The sequence below is a fragment of the Haliotis rufescens genome, unplaced genomic scaffold, assembly GCF_023055435.1.
Source record: "Haliotis rufescens isolate VD_foot unplaced genomic scaffold, xgHalRufe1.0.p SCAF_3, whole genome shotgun sequence".
NCBI lineage: Eukaryota > Metazoa > Mollusca > Gastropoda > Lepetellida > Haliotidae > Haliotis > Haliotis rufescens.
The window spans coordinates 3968538-3995368 of NW_025964001.1; the positions used below are offsets into that span (position 1 = coordinate 3968538).

The window sequence follows — 26831 nt, forward strand, 5'->3', positions numbered from 1 at the left end:
GTAAACGTCTAACTCCCTCTCAGTCCCGGTAGACCCTAGACGCACTGACACAACCCCCAGTCGCGCACCGCTCAGCCTCGAGTGCTTGCTGGAGTACAACGAAAAGCTATAGGATTGAGTGTGTGTGTGTGTGGGGGGGGGGGGGGGGGGGGGGGGGGCAGCGTATAACTCACAACCAACCACCTCGCCCTAGCAGAGAGCAACGGACACACCGGCGCGGCTATTAATGAGGAAGTTCATTTAGCAGCAAGATGAGCTCTTATAGCAGATCAAAGAAACTAGGTCACTTTCTGAAGAAGTGGAACATCACATTTGTTTCTATCAAGGTTTATAGACTGAGCCCGCTAGTGGAGTTGTAAACAGGCTGCGCCCCCAAAAGTCGTGACGCCATGAAGCCCGGCCCCCCGCGACGAGTTTTCCGCACTGGGGGCGTGTCCTCGTGCAACCAATACCAGTCCTAGCGTGTCAACAAGTAGTGTATCCCACATAATCGATTACTTATCGAATTTTCGTTATCAAGCGAAACGTATCAAACTGCCAATTAAACCAGTATAAATATGAGGGCTTCCCCCTAGCCTCAGTAGTTTGTCACAGACAGTATAGAGAACCCAGCTATATCTCTGCCTCGAATCCCGCTTTTCTTGACCATATACACGCTCAAGGCTCGTTCTGCCTGCGCTCGGACATTGCTGACCACAATGGGATCCACTCCAGCTCTGATTATTGTGTCTATAATGATATCCCAGTGTGTGACTGGACTTATTCTGCTTAAACCAGGTAAGATTTTACATCGTACATTTTTATTTAATTTGAAAAACTAAAAACTTTGGATAGTTAGAAAAGGACGTTGTTTTATGTGTTCCATATCCCTGTAATGTATTTGCAATGCATATCGTACATTTCCCATGTGTTTTGTATGCGGGATCAAGGTAGTGCCGTGGGACCAAACAGTATAGTTGTTTAAGTGTATCGAGATCTATACTATCAAGGGGGAAAGGACTCAGTCTAAAGGGGACGTGGGATCATCAAGTACTTCACCATACTGTCTGGCCGTGTGGTGCATAGAAGGCTGATTCAGCAAAATTCTATTCAAACGTTTTGATAAACTGTAAATGTATCTATTCACCAGAAAAAAAAGTGTGAATGCAGACACATTTAAAGACGCCCGCAATTGAATCAGGGCGCACTGACCCCGGGGGTACGGCTCATTAGCATCATACTAACAGGGAGACGGGTGACGATATAATGATAAAAAGGATGAGACAAGGCTTAAAAGATGAAATATAGACATGATGGACATTAAAACTGCTATTACAGATAAATCTGTATTCTCCATAAACCACCAACGATGGTACAGGGGGGTAAATAATGCATACAAATACTGATGGTGTCTATTACTTGCACGTTTCATCCTCCCCGTGGAGTGGAGGTAATGTGATTATATGTGGGGTAGATACACTTGGCTGAGGCAGTCGCTAGACTGTATTGTTCAATTCTGATGAAGCGTTCGTCGGGGGCTTCTGTGGACATTCCCACGTTGACGGCTTAATATTTGATATACAGTAATTAACAGGGTATCTTGGTTTGATGGCGTCAGTTTATGGGTTTCTTACACAATGCATCACTATATGGAATAAAGGGGCACACCTCGTTCCAGTAATAAATGCGTTTTTACTGTGGAATTTGAATAAATAGTTTAACTACATCTAATATATACTTGACTTTTATAAAATCAATATTTTCAGATCCAAATGAATATGATTTGCTGGAATATGAAGAATTCCCCGATTCGGAACTATTTGACACACTGATTGACATGAGTAAAGCTGATCTATCAGCAAGCAGACATCGCCAACAGATCCGACCCTTTGAACCTGAGGACGATGTCAGTGATGACGAATACTATGACGACAACGACAAAGAAGAGTACGACATCTATGAAGACGGCGACGTGATGATAACGGTAAGAAAACTATAGTATAGTTTCATTTATCGGATGTAGGGGTTCGGAATGTGTTTAATAAGGGAGGGGTCTCTGAGCGCGATCATGACCGAGACTGATACCCCTCCAGCCCCTCCCCCGCCCCCACAAACACCCCACTCACCCCACAACAGACAGACACAGACACACACCTTTTTGATACCCCATTCACAGACATGTATTTGCACCCCCTACTCAGCCTATCTGTTAACCATTATCACAAGTTCTGCACAGAGAGAATACGTGTTTTAAGTCCTGATGCTTGTTCAAGCCCACAAAGAAGACTTTGATGCATCGCGTTATTCCCTTGCCCTCAGCAACGTTCCTCCAGTTATCGCCGCGACGCGACGCTCAAGTGGGCCGCCACTACGAGAGCTGGCAGTAAGATAGATCACAGTGACCCGTCCCGATGCCGTATCGGCTGCACCGAGCCTCACCAACTTCTCAGACACCAGATGTTAACAGCAAACCAATGGTTATACGTGGCACAAGAGGCGAAATCACACTACCCTTTGCTATATGGCCGGCAAAGCACACATACATGAGCCTCATCGCGAGGCGCAATCCCAACGATAACGTCAACAATCTCACACCCAATAAATATCACAGGCAATAATGTTTGGGTTACTCGCAGCAGACGACCATGAGTTTCGTTAGTTAAACAATGTGTTATTGACTTCAATAGGTTGGCGATACAAATGTACCAGTAATGAGGGGAGAATGAGGCTCTTGTGGCAGATATTGGATGAGGTTAAATTGGTGGTACACACACTCACAACAACTGTGGCAGATATTGGATGAGGTCAAATTGGTGGCACACACACTCACGACAACTGTAGCAGATATTGGATGAGGTCAAATTGGTGGCACACACACTCACGACAACTGTGGCAGATATTGGATGAGGTCAAATTGGTGGCACACACACTCACGACAACTGTAGCAGATATTGGATGAGGTCAAATTGGTGGCACACACACTCACGACAACTGTGGCAGATATTGGATGAGGTCAAATTGGTGGCACACACACTCACGACAACTGAAGCAGATATTGGATGAGGTCAAATTGGTGGCACACACACTCACGACAACTGTAGCAGATATTGGATGAGGTCAAATTGGTGGCACACACACTCACGACAACTGTGGCAGATATTGGATGAGGTCAAATTGGTGGCACACACACTCACGACAACTGTAGCAGATATTGGATGAGGTCAAATTGGTGGCACACACACTCACGACAACTGTGGCAGATATTAGATGAGGTTAAATTGGTGGTACACACACTCACGACAACTGTGGCAGATATTAGATGAGGTTAAATTGGTGGCACACACACTCACGACAACTGTGGCAGATATTGGATGAGGTTAAATTGGTGGCACACACACTCACGACAACTGTGGCAGATATTGGATGAGGTTAAATTGGTGGCACACACACTCACGACAACTGAAGCAGATATTGGATGAGATCAAATTGGTGGCACACACACTCACGACAACTGTAGCAGATATTGGATGAGGTCAAATTGGTGGCACACACACTCACGACAACTGTGGCAGATATTGGATGAGGTCAAATTGGTGGCACACACACTCACGACAACTGTAGCAGATATTGGATGAGGTCAAATTGGTGGCACACACACTCACGACAACTGTGGCAGATATTGGATGAGGTTAAATTGGTGGTACACACACTCACGACAACTGTGGCAGATATTAGATGAGGTTAAATTGGTGGCACACACACTCACGACAACTGTGGCAGATATTGGATGAGGTTAAATTGGTGGCACACACACTCACGACAACTGTGGCAGATATTAGATGAGGTTAAATTGGTGGCACACACACTCACGACAACTTTGGCAGATATTGGATGAGGTCAAATTGGTGGCACACACACTCACGACAACTGTGGCAGATATTGGATGAGGTTAAATTGGTGGCACACACACTCACGACAACTGTGGCAGATATAAGATGAGGTTAAATTGGTGGCACACACACTCACGACAACTGTGGCAGATATTGGATAAGGTTAAATTGGTGGCACACACACTCACGACAACTGTGGCAGATATTAGATGAGGTTAAATTGGTGGTACACACACTCACGACACCTGTGGCAGATATTAGATGAGGTTAAATTGGTGGCACCACACTCACGACAACTGTGGCAGATATTAGATGAGGTTAGATTGGTGGCACACATACTCACGATAACATGACCACACGATCCAAATGGCACTCTGTCTTCAGAATATGGATAGCCACATTGGAAAACCAAATTTAGATGTGCTCTGCGTGCGTTACTGTATCCTACCCGCCCTTTGCATTCCAGGATTCCTACCACATTACTGGGCCTAAACATGATGTAACATAACTCAAATGGTGTTCAAAGCGGTGTTTAACTAACTTACTCTGGTTCCGAGTGCGCAAATGATAAATATTTTGACATAACAATGACGTTAAACACTTTTAACTGACATTATGTGCACCAAAGCGACCTTTCAAAATGTCAATCGTACTTTACAACACGCTTCACGTTTTTGTAAAGTTTTACGTTAAAAATCAAGGATAACAAATACTTTCTGTCCGGTGAGTTTTTAGTTCTACCAGGAAGTGCGTGTGCCAATCCCACATCCAACCTTCCCATCCTGTTCACCTCAGCGAGGGAGTGATAGCAGTCACAACTATCTTGATATAAGTGTTCGGTGACATAGCATCTCAAAGGTTCCTGTTACGTCATAGTGAGCGTGAATCACGTGCCACACGAGATCTCGCACCTCATCTCGAGAAGGAGGCGTGATATAGAGCAGTGCCACCACGTTTGTGATCCAGCATTCCGTTCTTGGCCTGTGATATTGAATGTACAAAAGCCTGCTTCCTTCGTCATTGAATATTGTCAGGAAGCAGTTCTGGCATCTTCAAAGAAATAGGTAGACGTGGTTTGATAAAACTCTAATCGTATTTGATAAAATATCCCTTATCTGGACAGTTTTAGCATACCATGACTAGTCTTACTGAACTGGATATGACCTGACGTAATGGTGGGAGACACTACGTGTCAACAGACACACACGCTAATGACCACACCTGGTTTAGTTGAGGGAACACGGATTATGAGGTTGTCTGATTACATGGCGCCCGTAAGAGGCGACTAACGGGATCGGGTGGTCAGACTCGCTGACTTGGTTGATGCATGTCATCGTATCCCAATTACGCAGATCGATGCGCATGATGTATATCACTGGATTGTATGGTCCAGATTAGATTATTTACCGACCGCTGTCATATAGCTGGAATATTGCTGAGTGCGGCGTTAAACACCAAACAAACATGGCGCCGTTCTCCAAATCATGCTTTATTACTTATTGGAAGCAATTCAAATACCATAGAGTAGATCGAATCATGTTCATTGTGTAGTGTGCGCGGAGATGTGTCGGAACCGTCGGTAACTAGACAAAATGTTCCATAACATGTCGTCATTGTAAGTGTATAACTTCCGGTCACGTGACTATCAACATGAATGTCTGTAAATACGCCAGCTGTAACCGGTGGGTGAAATGCTTCACAAAAGTGGGTTATAGGGCTGGGTGTATCAATAAGTGTGTTTTCATTTGAGAACCACGTTGAACGTATGCTCACACTCTGACCAGACATCCGGCCCAAATCAACTTTATAATACAATATACGTGACGCGGAAAGGTCAGTTTAGTCACGCTAGGTCATGGTAATTCCCGTTTAACAACGTACCGGAAGTAGACGACCGTCCATCAGGCTCAATGGAAACATGCGCAGACTCGAAAATGATCGTGCAGATTGAACATGCTGAGTCAGACCCAGCAAGGAATGTTTCGAATTATGACGTCACTCTGAAAATGGCCACCAAAGTAGATGTAACCTCCCTTCTGGAGAAGCTTCTATGGCGTCGACAGCCGAACAATTAGAGAGAGCCTATGAGGCACGCGCGAGGTGATGTAGAGGCGTGCGCAACTCGCGAGGTCAAGTGGCATCAGATGGCGCTGAACAATTATACTTTCTGGAGGTGATTACCTTGTACATCTCCTATACATTAACAGGGCAATCAGTTTAAATAATTTGTTGGAGTCTCGCTTTCTGAAGCTGCCGAGGCCACTTTGTTCAAGCTGGCTGGAGAATGTCTGTATTTGACTCTAAGGAAATTGTTGTTCCGTCGGCTTGATGTGGATGTTGAGGCCTGTGGAGTTGGAGTAGCTAGACTGTTATATAGTTCCATTTCGATATCATCCTCACTTAAAGACTACTTGGTCAACAGTTGAAGCCAATAACGACCACTTGTGGAAAATTGAAGTTGATGTCCATGAACGAAAATATCTCATGCAGTCTACGAATAAACAAAGATTTGTCGCCTTTAGGAAGGGAATTAACGTTTTTGGCAAGAAGTGTGTGTTTTATTGTCGGTTGCTTATTATATTAATTGTTGAACAAATGTAGAATGACTTTCGTTCCAGTACCAAGTATTAGACGCTTGGTTAAGTGTGAAAGGTTTTCGAACTCTCAATGTTTAGGGTTGTTTTTTACCGGGACTGAACAACCTAGACCTGTATGTCTTACTGCAGACTAGTCTGTCACGAGATATTTGGCAAACATGTAGTGGTTTCCGTAGTATAAACAACTTTTGCACACACCATGCAATCTGTTCCGTGTTAAAGCACGCACGCGCGCACGCACGCGCGCACACACACACATTCCAGAAAACCTTAACAACCATTGTCATTGTTACATATTCCAAACCTTCCGTCATAACCCTTTGTTCTACGAGGAAGTTGGGGAGTTCCCCGGGGGTGGAAGTCTCACAGACGTCAGAGAGTATCGTCTGCCACAAACGTCAGACAAAAGTAAAAGGGAATCGTCCCTCGTAGACGTCTGACGGACGTCAGAGAGTATCGTCTGCCGCAGACGTCAGACGGACGGCAGAGAGTATCATGTGCCACAAACGTCTAACAGAAGTCAGAAAGGAATCGTCTGCTACAAACGTCAGACAGAAGTAAAAGGAAATCGTCCATTGTAAACGTCTGACGGACGTCATAGAGTATCGTCTGTCCGACATAGTTGCAGCGGAAACATAGACACAACAACGACTGTCTTTCATTAAAGGCATGTGATGTTTGCGCATGTTTAATATACACGGCGACAGTTTCCGTTTGAGGTTCACACAGGCATGCAGGCACACGTGACAAGGAACTCGGTTAGCGAGTAGTGAACTTTCGTTGTTTAGGCTACCGCCATTTTAATGATTACAATATACATGGATGAAAAGAAGGCTTCTAATGACGTGATAAATATATAGTTTGATATATACATAGTAAAATGATGAACAGAAAAACTACTCGCTTTTCTCCTTTGATCTACTTTTTACTACAATTGAATGAATAGCTTGATGGTGCATAATACTTTAATACGCGAACGCGCTGAGACAGTGTATGGGCTCTACATGACCAGACAGAGTTTGATACGGTTGATGAAGATATAGCCTCGCTGTGGGGTGTCAGTAGGGGTCCCATGCTCTCTGATGAGGTAACATTGATTTGATTTATACGCCGGGGGCGGAAACCCTTATCACACGTGTTTTTATACGCTGGTTTCACCTTGCACATCTGATGCAGTGATGAAAAGACGTACCAAGTTGGAATGCTCGTTTGAAACCTGCAACCACTGTTGTCATAGTAACAAGAGAAAAATGAGATGGTAGTCAAATATTGTACATATATATTCTATAGTCTCGAGATGATTGTCTTGATTTGATGATATTGATTGTTTATCATATTGGTTGTTTTATCATATTGATTGCAGTGATGGTTGTTTGGACAGTTGTTTTGTCGTTTCTTTGTGTCTACGGACACCTTAAGGGTCCATGGTTAGAATATGCCACCAGGACCCTCTTTGTTGTAAAAGCGAATATATTGAGTGAGTGAGTGAATATATTGGAAGGGTCTGTGACTTGGCTGTTTTTCGTGTCATCGTACCCCGAGCGCGTTGGACAGTGGGAGGCGCCCACTTTCGTCTACAGTTCGTTTCGTCTACGACCCGTGAAGATCCGGGGTAGAGTAGGTCTTCAGCAATCCATGCCTGTCGTAAAAGGCGACTATGCTTGTCGTACGAGGCGACTAGGCGAGGATCGGGTGGTCAGGCTCGCTGACTTGGTTGATGCATGTCATATCCCAATTGCGTGGATCGATGCTCATGATATCAATCACTGGATTGTCTGGTCCAGACTCGATTATTCACAGACCGCCGTCATAAAGCTGTAATATTGCTAAGTGCGGCGTTAAACAACAAACAAACAAAAAGTTTCGTCCACAGTATTATGAAAACAAACGTATGCACCAGTGAATAAAAGGGTTATAAGCTGACCCCTTCAGACAAATAGTAGACCAGTCCGTGAAGAAGAACGCAGAATAAGAGGTTTATTATTATATTATAGAGTTTTTATCATATTCAATGACATTTTAGCAAAATATTCCTGATATAATCGCTCTGTACTCCAGCTGCAGATGCCAAACACTATATGAATTAGAAGGATGCACCCGTCAGTCACTAGTTTGACTGTCCCAGACACGATTGTTTACAGGACGCCTTGATAAAACTTGAATATTGTTGACTGCGGCGTAAAACAAAACATAAGACTGAAGGTCTGGTCAGTTATATTAGGAGGGCAGACTCGACACAATTTAGTCGAGGATAATTAAAAAAAACATCATTTTAATTAAAACTGAAACCGCTCCAAGTTCCTTCCCATCAGACATGAGCCGCGTCTAGTTTTCTATAACTGATGTAGTAGTGTTCTACGTGACCCATATAATATGTGCTACAATATCTCGTTCCTTTTCAGCCCCCGGAGTATGCACCGGCGTTTCCAGACAGTTATGCTGGTTACGACAACGTCGACGATGCCAACGTTGCCCCTGCACGTAAGTCTCGCTTCAGTGACAGCGTTAGTCTCTGAAAAGATATAATATTTGATAGAAACAAATAACTCCATATGAAATTGAAAAGGAGGTAAAGTGAGGTGGGAAAGTGAACCTGCCTAGACTTGTTCATTGGGGGCTTGAGCATTACAGTAAGGGTAGGACGGAAGGGAAATAGTATGGTTTAGGGACTGAGACTGTCAGAAAATACTCGGTCATACTTCTGGATAACAAACATACACTTAGACCAGGCGACTCAAATTCATCAAATTCTTCTTGACACCATCAGCTCACGTGGTAGAGCGTTGATGGTCCTGTGGTTAAAGCGCCCCACTTCGCTGTGCAGAGTTGCGTGCCCTCGACATGACAGGAGCCTGTGATTGTGGGTTCGAATCACAGTTCGCCCCAATTCAGGGTTTCCTCCTACATTTAGCTGATATAACTGAAATAATGTTCAAAGCGGCGTTAAACTAGACTCACTCACTCACTCACTCCACAAGAGTACAGTGTCGTTCCCAGTTGGTAGGAAGAGTTAATGATGGCGTCTAATCTTAATCTCACCCGCTGCTTGTGCAGTGAAACAAGTGTATGAAGAATTATTATTGTGTTTTAAAGTTTTGTCAGAATTTTCAATGATCAAGTAGCAAGAAGGGTTTCCCGATACCACTACGACCTTTACTGTATCGTACTTTATTTTGTACAGTGACGTCGATACATCGTCGTGGGAAACGCTCTGTTGTTGACCATGTGGATGCCAAAGTGGAAGTTTTGGTCGTGGTTGACAACGCCATCTACCAGCATTATGTGGAGAAGACCCGTACCCAGCGGGAAGCCCTGGCCATGCTGAGGCGCTACTATGGGATGGTGTTCGCCATGGTACGTCCCTTGTTTGTTTTGTTTGTTTGTTGTTTAACGCCGCACTCAGCAATATTCCAGCTATATGACGGCGATCTGGACCAGACAATCCAGTAATTGATATTATGAGCGTCGATCCACGCAATTGGGATACGTTGACAAGCATGAACCAAGTCAGCGAGCCTGACCATCCGATACCGTTAGTCGCCTCTTACGACAGGCATAGTCGCCTTTTACGGTTGCTGAAGACCTATTCTATCCCGGATCGGTACGTCCCTTTTACTGACGGCTGTCTCAATGTGGAAGGGATTGTAGACACATACTGAACAAAGAAAGTTGAGTATCATGAATATTTTTGGCAGTGAAGACTGAGCACATATGAAAATAGTTCATGATCCCTAACTTGTTTTGTTCAGTATAGTTGAGATCCGAGAGAAACGATCATTTCAGGACATTGGCCTAAGACTTACTCATAGTCTTTGTGAGACGACTTCACAGTGTGCCATTAAATCGTGCTTCCGGTACCTTCACTAAAACGTTTTTGTTGATGTTTTTGGTCAAAGCGTTTCCTTCTTTTTGAGAATGCGGAACTAACGATTGCTAGGCAACCTGGCGTCATTTACTTGATAAGTGGTACTGCAACAGTTTTGTTTGATTGGTGAACTGTTGTGAATATAAATCATTCGGTGGTGTGTGTGTGGGGGGGGGGGGGGGGGGGGGGGCGGGGCATCTAGTTTTTATGTGCATTTGGTTATTCTGATTATAAATTTCCATTAGTAAGTAAGTTTTTAAGTCATATTATGTATTTCTTTCAACGAAACTTTCCGCGACCATATTCTCCTTCACATGACAATATATCGCCATTATAAGCAGCGACGTCTACCCTTTGCTATATAAGGCATTGTGTAAAGCCCCGGGAATATAAATTCTCAACACCATGACAAGTCCCGAAAGTCGTTTAGATGAACGTAGGGTTTGAAGAATGATGTAATGCGTAATCAAAACTGGCAAATCCGCACGGAAGTGTTGATCTCATGAAAGATAGCATATCATTTTTAGAAGTTCAGCGTTTATTTTGCAAAAATAAATCAAACATAATCAAAATGAATGACAAATCCTGATTCTGTGAAATGGCCATCACCTTATATCAGACTATTTATGTTTCTAAAAAGTTTCTTGTTAATAGCACCACCTGTTCTTTCTCAGTCTGCTGGTTTTGAATATGAAATGTGCGTGTTTGATACATTATAAATAAAAAAAGTTATAAATCAGTTTTTCATTACCCCCTGTTCCGCAGATGTAGGCGGGTTGTTGATGAATTGCAGGGCGAGATCTGGGTTCTGACAAGTTATCAAACATAGAGGGGGGTTTATCATCGGCCCCAGCTGGGCTTAGTAAGGGCGATTTTTCCTGACATTTGGTTGTGTTGTTGGCAATTACTGTCCGTCAGGTTATTCCATCCGTCGCCAGTCGACACGTAACCTTGGTCTTACTAACTCCAGGTAGCCAAATACCTCATCAGTTGATGAACCGATCTCTCATCACCTTCTCCTCCACCTCCCTGGATAGTGGGGCTGATGATTACAAACTGTGCCACGCCCTCTCCCTGCGTAAATGTATAGCACCGACAGATTACAGAGTCAGAACAACGAGGAAATAGGATTATATACATACAGATCATAGTACCACCCTGAAGTGTACCGTTATGTACATTGTGTCACCCTGTTGTGAACCGTTATGTACATTATACCACCCTGAAGTGTACTGTTATGTACTGCATAATACCACTCTTTAGTGTAGTGTGTCATTATATACTACATTACACCAACCTGAAGTGTATCATTATGTAGTATATTCCATCCTTAGTGTCGTGTACCGTTATGTACTACATTACACCACCCTTCAGTGTAGTTTACCGTTATGTACAACATTATACCACACACTTTAGTGTAGTGTACCGTTATGGACTACATTATACCACCCTTAAGTGTACCGTTATGTACAACATTATACCACATCCCTTTAGTGTAGCGTACCGTGACGTACTACATTATACCACACCCATGAGTGTAGTGTACTGTTATGTACTACATTGTACCACACCCTTAAGTGTAGTGTACCGTTATGTACAACATTATACCAAACCCTTTAGTTTAGTGTACCGTTATGAACTACATTATACCACCCTTAAGTGTACCGTTATGTACAACATTATACCACACCCATGAGTGTAGTGTACTGTTATGTACTACATTATACCACACCCTTTAGTGTAGTGTACCGTTATGTACAACATTATACCACCCTTTAGAGTAGTGTGCCGTTACGTACTACATTATACCACACCCATGAGTGAAGTGTACCGTAATGTACTACATTGTACCACACCCTTTAGTGTAGTGTTATGTTATGTACAACATTATACCACCCTTTAGAGTAGTGTACCGTTACGTACTACATTATACCACACCCATGAGTGTAGTGTACTGTTATGTACTACATTATACCACACCCTTTAGTGTAGTGTACCGTTATGTACAACATTATACCACCCTTTAGAGTAGTGTGCCGTTACGTACTACATTATACCACACCCATGAGTGAAGTGTACCTTAATGTACTACATTGTACCACACCCTTTAGTGTAGTGTTATGTTATGTACAACATTATACCACCCTTTAGAGTAGTGTACCGTTACGTACTACATTATACCACACCCATGAGTGTAGTGTAGCGTAATGTACTACATTGTACCACACCCTTTAGTGTAGTGTAATGTTATGTACAACATTATACCACCCTTTAGAGTAGTGCACCGTTACGTACTACATTATACCACACCCATGAGTGTAGTGTACCGTTATGTACTACATTGTACCACACCCTTTAGTGTAGTGTAATGTTATGTACAACATTATACCACCCTTTAGAGTAGTGTACCGTTACGTACTACATTATACCACACCCATGAGTGTAGTGTACCGTAATGTACTACATTGTACCACACCCTTTAGTGTAGTGTACTGTTATGTACTTCATTATACCACCCTTTAGAGTAGTGTACCGTTATGTACTACATTATACCACACCCATGAGTGTAGTGTACCGTAATGTACTACATTGTACCACACCCTTTAGTGTAGTGTAATGTTATGTACAACATTATACCACCCTTTAGAGTAGTGTACCGTTACGTACTACATTATACCACACCCATGAGTGTAGTGTACCGTTATGTACAACATTATACCACCCTTTAGAGTAGTGTGCCGTTACGTACTACATTATACCACACCCATGAGTGAAGTGTACCGTAATGTACTACATTGTACCACACCCTTTAGTGTAGTGTTATGTTATGTACAACATTATACCACCCTTTAGAGTAGTGTACCGTTACGTACTACATTATACCACACCCATGAGTGTAGTGTACTGTTATGTACTACATTATACCACACCCTTTAGTGTAGTGTACCGTTATGTACAACATTATACCACCCTTTAGAGTAGTGTGCCGTTACGTACTACATTATACCACACCCATGAGTGAAGTGTACCGTAATGTACTACATTGTACCACACCCTTTAGTGTAGTGTTATGTTATGTACAACATTATACCACCCTTTAGAGTAGTGTACCGTTACGTACTACATTATACCACACCCATGAGTGTAGTGTACCGTAATGTACTACATTGTACCACACCCTTTAGTGTAGTGTAATGTTATGTACAACATTATACCACCCTTTAGAGTAGTGTACCGTTACGTACTACATTATACCACACCCATGAGTGTAGTGTACCGTAATGTACTACATTGTACCACACCCTTTAGTGTAGTGTAATGTTATGTACAACATTATACCACCCTTTAGAGTAGTGTACCGTTACGTACTACATTATACCACACCCATGAGTGTAGTGTACCGTAATGTACTACATTGTACCACACCCTTTAGTGTAGTGTACTGTTATGTACTTCATTATACCACCCTTTAGAGTAGTGTACCGTTATGTACTACATTATACCACACCCATGAGTGTAGTGTACCGTTATCTACCACATTGTACCACACCCTTTAGTGTAGTGTACTGTTATGTACTTCATTATACCACCCTTTAGAGTAGTGTACCGTTATGTACTACATTATACCACACCCATGAGTGTAGTGTACCGTTATGTACTACATTGTACCACACCCATGAGTGTAGTGTACCGTAATGTACTACATTGTACCACACCCTTTAGTGTAGTGTACTGTTATGTACTTCATTATACCACCCTTTAGAGTAGTGTACCGTTATGTACTACATTATACCACACCCATGAGTGTAGTGTACCGTTATGTACTACATTGTACCACACCCTTTAGTGTAGTGTACTGTTATGTACTTCATTATACCACCCTTTAGAGTAGTGTACCGTTATGTACTACATTATACCACACCCATGAGTGTAGTGTACCGTTATGTACTACATTGTACCACACCCTTTAGTGTAGTGTACTGTTATGTACTTCATTATACCACCCTTTAGAGTAGTGTACCGTTATGTACTACATTATACCACACCCATGAGTGTAGTGTACCGTAATGTACTACATTGTACCACACCCTTTAGTGTAGTGTACTGTTATGTACTTCATTATACCACCCTTTAGAGTAGTGTACCGTTATGTACTACATTATACCACACCCATGAGTGTAGTGTACCGTAATGTACTACATTGTACCACACCCTTTAGTGTAGTGTACTGTTATGTACTTCATTATACCACCCTTTAGAGTAGTGTACCGTTATGTACTACATTATACCACCCTGAAGTGTATCACTATGTACTGTATTTCACCCTGTTTTGAAGATGAGAAATAGGAACAAAGTGATGTATCATCTTGTTTAACACTTGCTCTGTTTTACAGGTTGATCAAAGATTTCAAACCATCGGGGACCCCGAGTTGTCCATTACAGTCAAGATCTCAGGAATTCTCGTGTCAGAGGTAGGTACGAGTTCCAGTCGTTGAGAATAAATCCGAGCATAATTCAACACAGGCCGGCGTACCTGACGGCTTAGTTTATGGTCAACGTAATGGTTAATGGCGGTTGCTATAGGTCACGGGACGTTCACCCTCCTGACTATATACTGAGCTGACTCATGAGATGTAACTAGCTACAAATGTTTACACCTTAGCGGGAGGAAGGAGGTCACATCAGGACACACCACCTACTGTTCTTCCACATTTGTCTGACGTCATGCAGCGACATAACAGGCTCTGTTTGGCCCCTAAAGACTATCGAGTAACATGCTTTGACAAATCACACTAAACGACTACTACCTGCTATTAACTAGACTCGACACATGTCCTACCCTATCACCGCAGCACATTACATGTCCTTTCAACGCAGCAGATTACATGTCCTTTCAGCAGATTACATGTCCTTTCAACGCAGCAGATTACATGTCCTTTCAACGCAGCACATTACATGTCCTTACAACGCAGCACATTAATGTCCTTACAACGCAACACATTACATGTCCTTACAACGCAACAAATTACATGTCCTTACAACGCAACAAATTACATGTCCTAACAACGCAGCAGATTACATGTCCTTACAACGTAACACATTACATGTCTTTACAACGCAGCCTATTTATGTCCTTTCAACGCAGCAGATTACATGTCCTTTCAACGCAGCACATTACATGTCCTTACAACGTAGCACATTACATGTCCTTACAACGCAGCACATTACATGTCCTTACAACGCAGCACATTACATGTCCTTACAACGCAACAAATTACATGTCCTTACAACGCAACAAATTACATGTCCTTACAACGCAGCACATTACATATCCTTACAACGCAGCACATTACATGTCCTTACAACGCAGCACATTACATGTCCTTACAACGCAGCACATTACATGTCCTTACAACGCAGCACATTAATGTCCTTACAACGCAACACATTCCATGTCCTTACAACGCAACACATTACATGTCCTTACAACGTAACACATTACATGTCTTTACAACGTAACACATTAATGTCCTTACAACGTAGTAATTACACATCTTTACAACGCAGCACATTACATGTCCTTACAACGCAACACATTACATGTCCTTACAACGCAACACATTACATGTCCTTACAACGCAGCACATTACATGTCCTTACAACGTTACACATTACATGTCCTTACAACGTAGCACATTACATATCTTTACAGCGCAGCACATTACATGTCCTTACAACGTAACACATTACATATCTTTACAACGTAGCACATTACATGTCCTTACAACGTAGCACATTACATATCTTTACAACGCAACACATTACATATCTTTACAACGCAGCACATTTGATATCTTTACAAAGCAACACATTACATGTCCTTACACCGCAACACATTACATGTCCTTACAACGCAACACATTACATATCTTTACAACGCCTGTGACTTTGACCTCAGAGTGTGACCCCTGTCTATAGCTTCATATAAACGCAAGACGGTCTTCGTGGTACCTGATTATGATGGTGGACACAGATGGCGCTGTGTCTTCTGAGTTGAGTTTAACGCCGCTTTTAAAATATTCCAGTTATATCACGGCGTGTCAGCTTAAATTGAGAGGAAAGCCCGAAGTGATGCAGGTCTCAGACGTTTAGCACTTCGGTGAAACCCACGAGCACGGGTATGGTGCTGACAAACCTAGAATCATAATCGGGGCGAACCGGGATTCGAACCCACAATCATTGGTTTCTGGCGTACCCAAGGGACGCAACTCTACACAGCGAATCGCGGCGCCTTATACGAATGGGCTTCCCGTGCCACTGTCATTTGTACGAACCTGTTCACCTTTATGATAATAATAATGACTGCATTATATTTTATCAACGGTTTCTGACATTAAAGACTCATCAACACATGTATACCAAGTTCTAAAAAATCGGTACCACGTCTGTACGGCCATAAACAATGAGCGGCCCTAGATGGCGCGCCATGACGTCTTGGGAAGCAACATGGCGGGCTTGTTCGACGTCTTGTGCTGCTCCGCAATGAGGGCAGATCCGGTCATTAACTTACCCCCAAGGGGGATGGGTGTCAGGTTATCTTCAAGTGCGAGTGGATCTTCTTTGTTCATCATCAGTTTTCATCGAAGGCAAGATGGTTTCAATTTACCCACTTCTCGGCGCATTCCTCCATTCGGATAATGACCATTGCGAGCAATCAGGTGTGGCAGGTTGAGGGATGCACATTGCCAGGAGCATGTACCCAAGTCTAGGAGCGCGCACCTGCTGTGATGGTCTGCCTCTCACCCAAGGCATCCTATACTATCGCTCTCTTATCTCTCGACCTACAAACCTCTACGAGGCCATTACGCGGCTGTTTGTTGTGACGGCTGCTACATAGTTTCTATTATGAACATCGTTATAAGATGCAATGGGCTACTGCCGTCCTACTATCTACTACGGAATGTTGGACTGTGGCATCGCAGTAAATTTATAGTAGTTTTCTAACCTTGGCCTGGTGACTGATATTTCTCCGAGTGTACAGTGTAGCTGACAATTACAAATCTAGGTAGTTTCATTCAAAGTTCATGACTGCGCCATAGCAGAGACCATACAATAGATCTATTTTATGGTCTCTGGCCTTAGGAATAGAAGTTTGTCTCCTAGATCCTAGAAAATATAGTAAATGCGAATCCATCTCTAATCTAGAATGATGAGGCAATTCTGAATTGTTTCAACTCTAAGATTAAGTATTGTTCTTGGATCAATATGGATACTATTTTTTTTATTTTACTGATATAAATAAGATAACGTTATTTGTTGGACTTAATGTTAATCTAGTATAGGAGCATATCTATTTTATGACTAAGTAGTTCCGTCGCCAACGTAGATCAGGTCAGAATTGGTCCTCAGCAACCAGTGCGTGTAAGAGGCGACTAACGGGATCGGGTGGTCAGGCTCCCTGACTTGGTTGGTTCATGCCATCGTATCCCAATTGCGTACATCGGTGCTCATGATGCCAATCACTGGATTGTCTTGTCCGGACTTGGTTGTGTACTGACCGCCGTCGTATAGCTGGAATATTGCTGAGCGAGGCGTTAAACAAACTTCAAACTAAGGGTTCACATGCACGTGAATATATTCCTTGAAGAACTTCGTTAGAAACGCTACATTAAGATTGCGCATTAAACGTATCTTAGATCTCTTACTTTGGAATTGCCCAAATTGAAATAATAAGCCAGATTGTTCAAAAGGGACATTTCACTAAGTGCGCCAGTGACACGCATAACAAATTATGTGTAGCTTTTACTGCTGATATCGGTACTATAAATGACAAACTCATCAATTACATCATCAATACTGTCAACAATGGCGACTACAGCCGCCTCCAGCAAGCTAACGATGACCTTCACTTTGATGTAGTTCCGAGTTGTACAACATGCGATACGCCACCCGACAAAAATGTCCGCGCTTAAAGACCTAACAAATTGATAATCGATAAATCGCCGCCGGCCAGATCAAATATAATAAAACAATTTACTGATATTAATTTCACCTTTTCGATCGCTCATTTCACATAGTATGACGGCTGGAGTCGGCATTCGAATATTGTAGCAAAGTGCCGTATGTTGTAAAAGTAATCTTCTTACAGAGACCATGTATTTATTATCGTGGCAGGTGGCCAATGTCTGTTCTGAAAGTGCTGACACAGTTTACAAATACGAGGCCAAAACCCTTGTACAGCGAAGTCTTCATCATATTATCAATGATAGATTTTTATTAATGAGAAGTACGACATGATTATTGACAATGATGATGATGATTGGTGATGAAGATAATGATGATGATAGTTGGTGGTGGTGATGATGATTGGTGATGATTGGTGATGATGATGAAGAGAATTGTTGGTGATGATGATGATGATGATGATGATGATGATGTGTTTCAGTCGCGGCAGGACTCCGCATGGCTTGAGTATCTGGTCCAGTGGTCCAGACGCCGGGATGAGGGAAGAGTCGATGCCAACAAAGGCCTAAAATATTTCATCAAATGGCTGAAGGACCAGAAGTATCTGCCAAAATATGACCATGCCATGGCCTTCACAGGGTGAGACTTTGCCTCTTACTGCAAGTGCGGAGCCGGGGATATAGATTAAGGACCCCATCGACAAGACAATACCTTAGTGAAATAATGGTGTATAATGACAAGTGAACGCACCCACTTCATTGAAAGAAAAAAATGAAATTCAAACCCCATTGAGGTTACCAATTTAGAAAGTATTTTTGACCGTGAAGATCCGGGTTAGAATTGATATTAGGCAACCCATGCTTATCGTAAGAGGCGATTAACAGGATCGGGTGGTCAGGCTCGCTGACTTGGTTGATGCATGTCATCGTATCCCAAGATCGAAGCTCATGATGTCAATCACTAGATTGTCTGGTCCAGACTCGATTACAGACCGCCGTCATATAGCTGGAATATTGCTGAGTGCGACGTTAAACAACAAACAAACAAACAAACAGAAAGCATTTTACCTTTATGAGTTTGTAGCGTTATGTCGACCTCGATGCCCTGTTTCTTTTTAAATGTATGTGCAGTGTAGCACGATATCTATATGTACTATATGTGTCTCTACGCACCATCTACGCACATCTACCAATGACTTTTGTTGTCTTTCTAGGTATCACCTGGTTAACAAAGCCAGCATCGACCTCGGAGGTGAGACTGATAGCATGTAGCCCGTTCACTGAAGCAGATATCAATTAGCAATTAATTATACTACTGTCATTGATGGAGGTAAACACGATGGCCTCAGCAGCAGTTATGTTAAACTTACGCATAGTCTCTGCAAAAAAATAGATTTTTTCTAAAAACAAACAACTCCATTTAAATTGAGTGAGATGGGAGATTCTGTGGCAAGTCTAGACGTTCTTCATTTAGAGACGTAGCATAACAGTAAGGGCTGGGCGGAAGGAAAACCATTGGGTTCAGGGACTGTGAGGTGGTGAGGTGAAATGGGGTTTAACGTCGCGTCCAAGATTATTGCACTTATATAGCGACGTGTATGTGTGTGTGTGGAACTGCTTGTACTAGTCCGGACTCATGCCGATTAATAGTGCTAGCACACTGAGATACCATGCCGCAGTTTAACATGAATACCCCACTCAGACACAGCATACTGACTCCGAGCCGACCAGTCCTTGTTTTAGCCCTTTAATGCCGAGCGCCAGACAGGGTTACAACAAGTACCATCTTTTAACGTCTTTTGGTATGACGCGGCCGGGGATCGAACCCCGGACCTTCCGCTCTCCGGGCGGACGCTCTACCACTAGACCACAGATGCGGTGGTTCAGGGACTGTGGGATAGACTACATTAGCGTGTATCTGTACACATGTAATTCAATATAAGTACTTACAGTGGGTCGCCATCAAGAATACGTGTGTGTGTGATGATGGGGATATATGTACTGATGACGATGCCGCCCTCTTTCAGGTATGGCCTACGTCAGCTCAGTCTGCAACACCCGCGGCGGGAACTCCGCATCCATGGTCGCAGACCCAGGGGACTTCCAAGTCGTCAAGGTCGCCGCCCACGAGCTGGCACATAGGTCAGTTACGTCATTGTCGTGTCAGTCACATGACACTGCTAATGTATGGCCTTTGGATGCATATGATCATTGGAATATTGGATACTGAATATTGGATTTAGCTTCATAGGTCGAACGTCACTTCTTTTCTTGGCATAGTCTGGGTCCACTTTGTGTAAATGGTCCCAGGCAAAAACACGATATGGGGCATGTACACAGGAGTATATACACTGACGGGCAAAGGACAGTATACACCCAAGTTTGATGATGGCTAAAACGAACAAGAAATTGTTATTCGATGGTGATGAATTTGATACGGGTAACATAGTAGTGTTTGAGAGGGAAGGGGGGGGGGGGGGGGTCATTTTTGTCGGCGACTGTAATGTTTTGGTCAAATCTAATTATCAAGTGTATACTTGCCCGAGTCGGATTCCAGAAAATCGTTCGTGATGCCGTGATTGTAGTTACTCCTATTATTTACATAAGCTAATGATACCTCGAACATCCAATTATTGAACCCTAGACACCATAGAAAAGTGTTTACATGTCCTCATCTTACTCTTTCCTGTGTCCTCCAGTCTGGGAGCGAGCCACGACGGCGACAAGGAGAACAAGGACTGTCCCCCCGACGACAACTTCATCATGGCGCCCCAGACTACCAGTGAACACGATAAGCTCAAGAATGCGTTCTACTTCTCCCCATGTTCCGTCCGACAGATGAAGAAACTGCTGAGGTAAATCGTGCTCATTGATGAATGTCCATGGCGGCAGATTGAGCGAGTCAGGTTTATCGCTTTGATCAGTATTCCAGTTCCACAAAGTGTCAGCTTGATGTGGGAGGTAAACCGGAAGTGGTACATTTCCAACTTTCGTGAAACCCACGAGCACGGTATCTAAGGGGTTAAAGTTTTTTTATAGTAGCAGTTTATAGTATAATACCCCACTTTAGTTACACCCCAGCCATGGCTCCTATAAACCTGTTTTTCATTGTACTCAAGTAGGGAATCGAACTTGGATCTTTGGCGAGACGAACCAAAGCTTAAACCAACAAGCTTGCACCCGCTAGTTAAAGACGCATCGGGCCACTTGCCATTCCTAGCAAATATTGAGTACACTAACGGGCAAAAGAAAGTATACACCCATGTTGGATGGTGGCTGAAATAAAACAAACAAGAAATGGCTATTCAGTGGTGATGCATTGATACGGATATCACAGTTGTGTTTTGTACCTTAGGTTTGCAGTTTTTCGGCGACTGTTTTCAGCCATGTGACGTTTTGATAACGAATGTAATTGTTGTGTTTTCAAATCTAGTTTTCAACTTTCTTGTGACTGGCAGTTAAATTTAATCATCACTCTTTTTGCTAACTCATACTTATTAACGTAAACAAAAACCCCTTCCACAAGAAATCTCTGTCAAAAACGTAAAATAGTACTATCACATATTCCTCGTTAAATAAAGCAGTGCTTGTAATAAGCGTTCGATGTCTACCCGATCCCGTTAGTCGCCTTTTACGACAAGCATGGGTTGCTGAAGACCTATTCTACCCCGGAATCTTCACGGGTTTTTCTGCACAAGCGTGAAAATGTACCATAATGACGATTATGGTAGCGATTATATATACTACTGGCCTATGTATGCATATATCCCATGTTTATACATGGTGTACATAGAGGCGGATCCAGTGGTGGGTCCAGGGGTTACGGACTCCCCCCCCCCCCCCCCCCCCCCCCCCCCCCCCCCCCCCCCCCCCCCTTTTTTTGTTGTTGTTGTTGTTGTTGTTGTTGTTGTTGTTGTTGTTGTAAAACCCAAAATGTAGTATGTTGTTGACAGTAAAACTTGCTATTTTGGACCCCTCCCTTTTGAAAATGATGAATCCGCCCTTGGTGTACATACCCCTGATGAGGTCTTCCCTGAGTTGCACGTCAATGACTCTGTTGCAGATCCGACCAGGCGTCTTGTGTGCGGGACACCCCCAGTGTCTACTATGAGTACAACATACAGCGACTGCCCCCCGGACAAAAATACACAGCTCACCAACAGTGTAAACTTATATTTGGCAAGAAATCAGAATTCTGCGGGGTAAGTTATGCTTGATAAACCTGAATTATTTTGCTCGATTATTGGCACAAGGAACACGTGGAATGTCATGGCCGTTTGATGTGATGTCGAACCGGAATAGCTTTTTATAACGATAACCTGTCTATTTCCATGGGACGAGATGACCGTGTTAGTTGGACTGGTTGCGGGAGAAATAACTGTATTAATCGAAACTCTATAGCTGCAAATTGGTATGATTTATTTATTCAAGCACAGCAATGTACAGCTTGACAAACCAGTTTGTTTACACAGAACACGCGTCGGGATAAAATGTGCAAATCTTTGCTCAATCTGTATCAAGCAAGCAAACACTTGTGTCAAGAGCCAAACTCGTCTCGGCACAAAAACATATGTTATGCCAGTAGCCCTGAAAAGGCTGTTAGCTAACTCCGCAAAAACTTGAAATTTACATGATTGCAGATTTGGGTTCTCTGGCTAGGTGTTTTAAATCTTGTCAAAATATTGCACCGTTTATCTGGTTGAGTATATCAGCGCCCTCCACAAAGATCGTGTATCTTGTATAGATTCCGCACGTGTGTTGGTAGCCTGCCTGTTATGCCAACAAGCATGTACGTTCAATAAGGAAAGGTCTCAGCCTCAACGTGGGTGTATACTCCGATATCATGTTTCAAGGCATAGGTGGGACTTAAAATGTTCAAAACAGACCTATGTCCGACTCAAGAAATATTATAGCTCGACCCTGTCAATAAGTTCTTTCCTTCAATACCCAGCCCTGAACGTTCATCTCTATTTAGTATACAACGAATTGACGAGTGTGTTCGGCGGAATCACTACTTCCGTGTTTCCTTGTTTCAGAATATACTTTTGGGATTGTGATTTTCGTATAAAGCACTGCTGAAATAAGATAAAAATAAAAATACTACCAAAATAACATAAAAATAAAAATATGACCAAAATAAGATAAAAATTCTACCAAAATACGATCAATCTTTTAAATCAAAATATGATAAACATTCCACCAAAATACGACAAAAATGAAAAAAAAGATGTGAAGAAAGGTAAACTTTGAACCAATAATGTTTATTCATGAATAATGATTTGTTAATTACATTAAATATATCAACTCGGGGGATTGCTGACCGTCGGACCCTCCATAAGGAATGTGCTGTCATAACATCGTCCCCCATCTCTCTTCTTTGGATCTCACCTACGAATCTACGAAGAAATATTTAAGTTAAAGTCTTACTGTGTTGAAACATTTACTGACATTCACTTAATGAAATCACGTGGTCATAGATTACCTTTGTTCTCCACAGACCAAGAACTTGAAGATGGTCATGTGCGGTCAACTGTGGTGCAAGGACCCAGAGAATGGACTCACCTGCCGCACACACTCCTACCTCACGGCGCTGCCCGGGACCACTTGTCGGGAGGGCAAAGTGAGTAGCTATCGGAGTGTATTAAGGGGTGAGGGGTAGAGATGGGTGGGCAGCTACCGGAGCGACCCCAGGGTTCAGAGGTGGAGATGGGGAGGTCAGGGTGAGTAGCTATCTGAGTGCATCAAGGGGTTAGGGGTAGAGATGGGGTGGGTAGCTAGCAGAGTGACCCCAGGGTTCAGAGGTGGAGATGGGGAGGTCTTGGGTAGCTATCGGAGTGTATCAAGGGGTTAGGGGTAGAGATGGGGTGGGTAGCTAGCAGAGTGACCCAAGGGTTCAGAGGTGGAAATGGGGAGGTCAGGGTTGGTAGCTATCTGAATGCAATAAGGGGTTATGGGTAGATATGTTGTGGATAGCTAGCGGAGTGACCGTATGGGTCAGGAGTAGAGATAAGAGTGTCCAAAGGGGTCAAATGTAAAGATGGGGAGGGTAATGTGGACAGCTATACTGGGATCGTTCCCCAGGCGGGGGGTAGCCGAGATGGGGAGGGAAATGTAGGATAATAGGATACATAGCAGACAATCCTAATTGCGCCTAGATCGATGATGATCACAGCGAACCAACAGTGATGGTAATCGGTGTTTCTTGCCTATTTGCAGGTGTGTCATCTAGGTGTTTGCCAAACAAATCCGTACGGACTACGTCCCACTGGCAGAATGCAGATATCTAGAACACCGTCACAGACGAACCGTCGTCAGAGCACCGACCGGCGAACATCCAGATTGAGAACGAGGCCAAATGGCAGACGTCAGGGTCGCAGACGTCAGAACAGCAGCAGACGACAAGTCAGTAGGACTTCCGGCGGAAGGAGGAGTCGCAACAAGGGACGGTCGTCAAGACAGAGGGGTAAGGCGGGTACGTGAAGGATTCATTTATATCAAAAAGATCAATTTAATCTTGCAGCATAAAACATCATAATCTGGAGCAGAATAATTGCCGCAGTGGTGTATGTACCACTTCTTTCAATGTTCGTTAGTGTCAGAGTTGCTCAACACCACAGTCAACTATAGAGCGCAATACCACGACAGGACAGGGTGACCAGTAGCCGATAGCATGATCGTACCCCGGGGTACGGAGACACACAATTAACCAGTTCACACCTTGTGACACTCGAATCCGATTGTTGTCGGCTCTTGTTATCAATTCTGTATTCAAACAAACACGAGTGTGCTCGGCGGAAATACTGCTTCCGTGTTCCTGTGTTTCAGAATGTGCATTTGGAATGATGATTTAAGGATAAAGCACTGCCAAGTTGAGATAAAAAGAAATATGACCAAAATAAGATAAAAATGCTACCAAAATAAGAAAAAAAAATTGGACCAAAATACAATAACAATTCCAGCAAAATACGATAAAAATAAAAATACGACCAAAAAAGATATGAACATTTAATATTTATTCATGAGTAATGACTTGTTAAATACATCAACTATGTGGAATGCTGACTAAGTAAGATGCTGAGTAGGATGCTACAGAAATTCATGTTCTCCTGTTTAATGGTATATACGTTTCTTTGCAGGACAATGCCTTGCCGACCAAAACGAAAAATACTGCGAGGGGTTAATAAAAGTAAACCCCCGTGTGTGTCGTCGCAGAGCCGTGAGGAAGTACTGTTGCCGCACATGCGTTTTCAGGCGACGGAGGCTTTAGAGACGAGAAGCAGGGTGTTATGATGAGTGCTTTCCATACAGACCAAATTCTCGAAACGCCATTGCGCATAACAACCAATCAATGCACAATAGTGCTATTAATGATATCTGAACATGTTTGCTAGCTCGTATAACGTAAAAATGTCATTAGGAAATCTGCTAGGATACGCGATAAGGAACAAAATGAGTCTTGCTTTCATTCGTTTCGAGGGTATGGCTCGTGGACCGGAAGTCCAACAACAGAACAAGACAGGTTTCCAGTTGCTAGGCATTCTCTAACAACAGTGCGCAGAACAGCTAACTTCCGCCAACACTAAACAGACTGATTTGTGCACAAGGCCGTTAGAGCTTTGATCCTTTGACCAAAGTTCATGACACCAAATTGAGGTCCCAGTTTCAAACGTTCCCTTGGGTAATACCATACTCAAATCAAGGTTCTGAACCATGTTCTGGACCATCCTGTATCATTGAAGGCTTTCCTCAAGTGTACAAAGAGCACAGGAAGCATTGTTTGGCTTTAGTTTCCGACTGAAAATCAAACAATATCCTAAACGTCCTAAAATTTAATTCAAACTGCTTTGCACTGCCGTTACCCTGTACAAGAACTTTTGTTCATGCTTTTTAATGACATCTAGAAGAATGTTGTTGATATTGCGAACATTTGACGGAATGTACGAATCTCTATCAATTACTGTTGTTGCTGCTGCTGCTGCTGTTATCGGTGATTGGTCAGTCTTGTCAATACATTCCATACTGCCTTGTTTATGATGTGAATTATCATAGATATTATATTTGTAAATTATGTGTGTGTCTGGGAGACTGGGTGAAAGCAGGTGTAAATTTTCCTTCCGTCCATTTTGTACGTATTTATTTCAGACTGTTTATTTTGTCTTTAATACTTTTTTATATTTTCATATGTGCTGAAATACTCTGAATATGTGCAATACTTTTTATCTTGTTTTCATAATAGTGTCATACATACCATACCATGTCAATAAATTCATTGTCAGAACTGTTTTGTGCGTGTGATGCTATTCGGAAGAGTGAGTGAGTTGTGTTTAATGCCGCTTTGAACAGTATCCGAGTTATATCACGGCGTGTCAGCTTAATGTGGAAAGTCCCACGAAACCCACGACCACGGGTATGGTGCTGACGAACCTAAAACGATAACCAAGACGACTATTGTTGTCGTAAGTGGCGACTAATGGGAACGGTAGGTCAGGCTCGCTGACTTGTTTGATGCATATCATATCCCAATTGTGTTGATCGA

The 26831-nt window shown here is 42.9% G+C and overlaps 1 protein-coding gene across 2 annotated transcripts; it reads left to right on the forward strand.

Moving 5' to 3' along the window:
- The first annotated feature begins 223 nt into the window (after positions 1–223).
- On the forward strand, positions 224–26574 carry LOC124131866 (A disintegrin and metalloproteinase with thrombospondin motifs 16-like). 2 transcript variants are annotated; one of them, XM_046495368.2, is made up of 13 exons: positions 224–777; positions 1746–1963; positions 8869–8947; positions 9648–9820; positions 14726–14803; positions 18778–18935; positions 19510–19547; positions 20323–20437; positions 20995–21150; positions 22359–22497; positions 23793–23915; positions 24512–24758; positions 25432–26574. In XM_046495368.2, exons 1-13 carry the CDS (start codon positions 699–701, stop codon positions 25560–25562), a joined length of 1734 nt encoding a protein of 577 aa, XP_046351324.2. In that variant the 5' UTR covers positions 224–698; the 3' UTR covers positions 25563–26574. The 2 variants fall into 2 exon arrangements, with proteins under 2 accessions (XP_046351324.2, XP_046351323.2); XM_046495367.2 differs by having other exon boundaries at positions 229–777; positions 24512–24767.
- Positions 26575–26831: the final 257 nt, after the last annotated feature.